The following is a 5,576-nucleotide window of genomic DNA, read 5'->3' as shown; positions in this document are numbered from 1 at the left end:
AGTAGATACTTGATAATACAATAAAAAGAATATAATTAAAAAAGTAAAGTTAAAATAGAGTTTGAATTTACAATGGGTTTGTATGAGAAGGGTGTGTGTCTGATTAAATGAATATCAAGTATCTAAATACTGAATCAAGCAACTTACACATTTTTTTTGAAATGTCCCTTTAATCTTAAACATTCAAAACATGCCGCTTTGAGTGAGTAAATTAAGTATGCAAGCATAGATGACAAACTAAAATGCCTCTTTTTTGCACACTTTAATATTGATAAAATGAAAACAACTTAAAGAAAATGCAAGATGAGTAATATGAAGTATAAACAGCATTGAAATGATACATCAGTGTAAATAGCCTGTCCTACATGGTAACTTTACCATTGAGTATAATACAGTAAGTGCACACAAGTTAAAACCTGGTGTTGTAGAGTCATATCAGTCTTTCAATCTAGTGCTTTTAAATGGTTATTTTTTTTCATGCACGCAAACCATTGCTTTATCTAATCAAACAGAACTAATGAAATCAACCAAAGTAAAAACCAACTAGCTTTCTATTCACAGATCAATGAAACAGATATTTAAAGACATCAGGGGTATAATCTCTGCCGAAACACTGAGGACGGTTAAATGGAAAGGGTGTTGTGGATCTAATGGGCAAGGATCATTAACGGGATGTGATGAAGGGTTTTGGTGAGGGGTGGATATTAGGTCAGTCATAGGCATTACTTACTGTAATTTGTGATGGCCTTTGGATTGGGGTGGAGGTGGGCTTTATCATGATGCTACTTGTGATTTTGCTGTTGACTTTGACAGCAGGGGGGCTGCCATTGGTCGAGACCTGAGTCCGCTGCTCCTGAAGTCCAGGCATGTGGCATGGACTCAGGGTCTGTGGCGGACTGCTGATGGTCTGAATAAAGGGGTTCCCTAAGTGAATGTGGATTTTGTTGTCCTCTGTGGTGATGACACTCGGCCCCGAGCTGTTGGATCTCTGGACCTGCCAGTTGCTCTGCCTCTCCGGGGTCACTCGGAAGACGGCGTGACCCCCCACAACCTCCACTGGCTCTGTGGAAATGGTCCGCTCAGGGGTGCCTGTTGTCACAGAGACAATTTGTATTGGCGACATAGCTCTGTCCGGGGTCACAGAGCCAGAGGAATCGGGCGTCATGGTTCTGGAGTAAGTAGCCATTGTGAAAGGTGACAGGGCCCGATCAGGGGAACATGGTCCATCAGACACTGGGGAGCCCTTTGATTTTGCTGTTGGGGAAATGGATTTTGTGGTGGGGGAAAGGGATGCATTCTGAATGATTGTAATTCTTTGTTTGGGTGGGCCTCCGCTCGTGGGTATAACGGCAGTGCTGGTGTATGACTGGACATTCTCTGTGGTCGGGCTGGTAATCTCTAGCATGGCTGTATTGTGTCCATGGTCAGGAGTCACTTTGATGTGCAGAGGCTGACCGGGGCTGTGGGTCAACACCACGTCGCCATGCTGGACATTGTTGGCATGTTGCCGTGGTTGCACTTTACCATTGACCACCTGGGGGCTTTCTTTGTTCTTGAGTGGCACTCGGGCCCTTCTCATGTTGTTGTTTAAGTTGTTGACGTTGTTGATGATCGAGGGGCTGCATTTTGTTAGCTGAAGCTCGTTGTAATTTGCCTCATCGTCTGGTTCACTCTCGTCATAAAGTTTTCCGTTCACAACTGCACGTTCTAGTGGCGCCATGGTAATGCAGTTGGGAGGCAGGAGGTCAGGCGGCTCGGTCTGGACTTCCTTGGATGAAACGTGCAGGTCTGAAAATCGCCTTCCGTTCATACCAGGACGGAGACTTTTGCTGAAGCGCCTGTACCTCTCAAGCTCCCGGGTGAGGGTCTCCATCTCTCTGGCCAGTTCTTTGTTCCGGACCTCCTGCTGGGTCAGTTTTCTCTGCAGTGTGGAGTGATCGTTTTTCACGCGGCAGATGGAGTCTTCAGTGCCCATGTACTCGTGGACCTTCTCTTTCAGAGCTGCTACCTCTCTTGTCAAGTGGCTGGACTTTGCCTCCTCCTCCTTTAACCGATTGTAAAGGACATGCTCTTGGTTGCACTCTTTCTTTTCGGCCAGCTGGTACTTTGCAAGCTCGTTCCTGGACACCTCCAGCTCCTCCATCAAAGCCTTTGCCCTCTCCTGCTCGTTGAAGAACTTCTTTTCCAGTGACTCCAACTCCTCTGTTTTCAGCAGGTCGCCCTCAACCACTTTCATGTCCTTGAGTTTGCGCCTCAGCCGCTCGACCTCCTGCGTCAGGTCCTTGACTTTGTTGTCTTCCTGTTGAAAGCGGTTGCTGACAGGCGTCTTGATGTGCTCCTCTTTAGCCTTGACCCTCAAGTATTCTCTCTCAATGGCCTCCAGCGACTGCAGCCTCTTCTTCATCACACCAACATTAGACTCCAGGTCTTTGCTCTTTTCTTCTTCAGCCCTCAGCTTGGCTCTCAGATCTTCAATATCCTTAGTAGCGCTGCACATTTTCTCCTCCAGCCCCGCCTTTGATTTCAGCGCTTTCTTGCTCTCTTCAATGAGCTTCTCTGTGACAGACGTGACTTTGTCCTGCTCGGCCTGCAGCTTACCCGTGCTGTTATGGACCTTGTTTTCCATCTGCCTAAGCTTCTCCGCCATAGCCTTTCTCTCATCCACCAACATCACTGTCAGCGTCTTTAGCTTGGTGAGGTCTTCCTTAAGCGTCATTTCAGTCTTCCCCAGTTGGCTCTCTGCAGTTTCCAGTTCCTTGACCCTGACTTTCAAGATGTCCAGCTCGCTGGACAGAACCTTGGAGACGGTCTTCTCTTTCTCCAGGTTGCACTTGAGCGAGCCACATTCTTGCTTGCTCTTGCTGAAAGCATCCTCTAACCTCTCCAGGTCAATGATCCTGTGGTTCAGTTTGTCGACCTCAGCCTTCAGGCTCTGGCTTTGGCCAGCCTCTTTATCCAGCTTCCTGTTGAGGTCCCTACACTGGTCCTCCATTCTGATCAGCTCTTCATCCTTGCCCTCCATCTCCAGCACTCTCTTCCTCAGCTCCTCCACCTCAGACATGAGGCCAGAGTCTCCACACTCACCACGGCTGATTTTGTCCCTCAACTCTTGCAGCTCTTCCTCTGCCCTGCGCAGCGTCTTGTTGGTCTCCCCCAGCTCGTCCAGCTGCCTGCTGAGAGTGGACAGCTTCTGACGGAGCTGTCTGTTCTGGGCATCTTCGCTGGTCAGTTTGGCGGTCATGGCCTCCTGCTCCTGGTGGTGGCGACTGGCCTGGTCGCGGAGTTCAGTCTCCAGGCGAAAGACCTTGCTTTCCTCCTCCTGCAGACGGGCGTTTGCAGTGCTCAGCTCCTCCTGGGTCTTTGACGCACTGGCACTCAGTTCCTCTACTTTGGCCTTCTGCTGACTCAGCTGCTCCGTGAGGCGTTGCTGCTCGTCCACGACCGTCAACGCAAACGACTTGAGCTTGGTCAGCTCCTCCTTCAGGCCTGTGACCTTCTTGTTGTTCTCCTCCTCTTTTCGCTCTTGGTAGGCCTTCTCCTGGTCAATTAGCACCTTCAGCCTGTAAGAAGGATGAAACAAAGCAAAATGAGAAGGTGTCATCTTCAGTACAAAAGGTTTGAATGAAGAAGGATGATTGTCATTTTCATTACTGTGAAACCATCACAGAGCTGAGTAACCATAGTTGCACCTTGTTAAACATTTTAGAATTTTGAGATCTCTGTGTTAAAATAGGTTTCTTCTTTGCTCATGTTAGGTGAAAAATGCATAAGAATACAACTACCAGCCCCCACTGCCATTGCCCACTGGCCCCACAACTCAAAGCACAGTCACGCTATAAACACTCATATTTGCCCTTTATTTCAAACAGGACTCAACAGTTTATGTCATGGAATATTTAACACATCATAAACATCGCTGCATTTTAACTCACGGTTGGTCGCCTGCAATGCTCCGGGTCAACCTTTTTTTTTTTTTCTTTAGTTCCCTTCCCATGTTGCCAGTTAATTCTCACATCGTTTGGAAACTTGACTTATGGCTATAAATATAGAGCCTCCAGTTTAAAGCCCAATAGTAAGTGAAGCTGAAAATGTTTCCAGGGTATTTTAGGGTCTACCATTGATGCATCTCATATGACCTGCTATATATCCTGTGTGAAACAGTACCAACGTTGGTAAATTACTAACAGAGGTGAAAGGAATGGCTATGAATTCCTCTTGATCCCTGTTGTTGCTTAAATTCTTAGTATGATCACTAAATGCTTAAATTAACAGCTTTTTGGGCTTTTTGTACGCTCTCTGGTTAATTATGTTGTGGAAAAAGAAGATTTGTTAATGTTATTCCTATATCTGTACAATAATTTTGCGTGCTAACCCTTTTGAAATTAAGCTGTATAAGATGTATAATATGTTAAATATGTTTACAATGTACTGAGCTGAGAATACACGGCACACTAAAATGTTAACATGCATTGTATAGACACTACAAGAGAACAGCTAAAATTGAGTAACCCTTGTCATGTCACAACTTCAGATTAACCAATAGAACTAAGAGTGCTTTAACCATTAATCCTGCCATCCTTATATTGGGTTTGTAGTTATAGGCAAAAATTGTCAAAAAAATCCTTTTAGACATGATGTATGCCAGTGTTGTGCAGTGAAAATAGCCGACAGCCTTGTAGATCAGCTATTTTCTTTGCACGGCGGTGTCGAGCACTAAGCTGCAGTGGTTAACTCGAAATCTCAGATGGAATAAAAATCAGTCAAACTGTGTTAAGGTATTACTATTACGCAGACACACCCATGGACCCGTTTACAATTACAGTGCATCAGGCGGCGTGCATAGCCAGGGTCACTGTGTCTGGCTCCTGCGTGTATATCACAGGGCCAGAGTGCCGCCCGCATCGCATAGGGGGCGCGGGGGGATGTTATGACTGCTGCGTATGCAGCTGCCAGGCATTTCCACACAGATGTCCCGCTGGCATGGAACAATCCCTTAATGAAGGGCTTTCTCGGGTACCCCCGCACGCTCTCCCCCGCCTTACCAAAACCACCGTGACTTACTACCCTGCCTGCTAAAAGAAAGGTTATTAAAGGAATTCCCCCTGTTTCTTACAGCAATTACAGTCCCACAGGGTATATACACACCACTAAAACACCCTCTTCTTTCTTTATCTCTCTCTACCCCAACGATCACTAATTCCACATGTATATACACTTAAGTGTGTGTGTGTGTGTGTGTGTGTGTGTGTGTGTGTGGGGGGGGGGGGGGGGGGTGGGGGGGGGGTGCATCTCTCTCCTCAGGCTGGGTGGAGGACTCGTATAAATGTCTCCATGTGTTCCTGTTGGGTAACGCAACGACTTCGAAAGGTGACTGTCAAAGCATACGTCATCACTGTAGGCTAATCCATCACGTTTCTGCTGTTTCTAAAGTCATTTTCTGTGTGGTTAGTGTGCAGCCAGGTTTGAGAACGTTCTTACTTTTCATGTCATATAATCAATATCGACGTATATCACATTTGAACAAAAATACTTTAAAAAAGGACACCGTTCTCTTATCTACAATGGCTTTAACTGGT

The 5,576-nt window shown here is 46.4% G+C and overlaps 1 protein-coding gene across 1 annotated transcript; it reads right to left on the bottom strand.

The window, feature by feature from the left end:
• Positions 1 to 335: 335 nt before the first annotated feature.
• On the bottom strand, positions 336 to 4,293 carry LOC308280544 (filamin A-interacting protein 1-like). Its single transcript, XM_080720864.1, has 2 exons — positions 3,933 to 4,293; positions 336 to 3,560 (listed from the first exon to the last, which is right to left on the bottom strand). The coding sequence occupies exons 1-2, from the start codon at positions 3,992 to 3,994 to the stop codon at positions 710 to 712; spliced, it is 2,913 nt and encodes a 970-aa protein (XP_080576990.1). The 5' UTR covers positions 3,995 to 4,293; the 3' UTR covers positions 336 to 709.
• Between the last annotated feature and the right edge of the window lie 1,283 nt (positions 4,294 to 5,576).

This window comes from Nannobrachium achirus (assembly GCF_963921795.1).
Source record: "Nannobrachium achirus genome assembly, chromosome: 24".
Taxonomy (NCBI): Eukaryota; Metazoa; Chordata; class Actinopteri; order Myctophiformes; family Myctophidae; genus Nannobrachium; species Nannobrachium achirus.
The sequence above is the reverse complement of the archived record's forward strand: the minus strand, read 5'-3'. Positions and strand labels throughout refer to the sequence as shown.

Bases quoted from the DNA above. Each gene is read 5' to 3' on its own strand.
- LOC308280544 (XM_080720864.1), bottom strand. From the start codon at position 3,994: ATGGGAAGGGAACTAAAGAAAAAAAAAAAAAGGTTGACCCGGAGCATT. The intron at 3,561-3,932 runs GTGAGTTAAAAT...TCCTTCTTACAG, and splicing joins AGCATTGCAGGCGACCAACC to GCTGAAGGTGCTAATTGACC.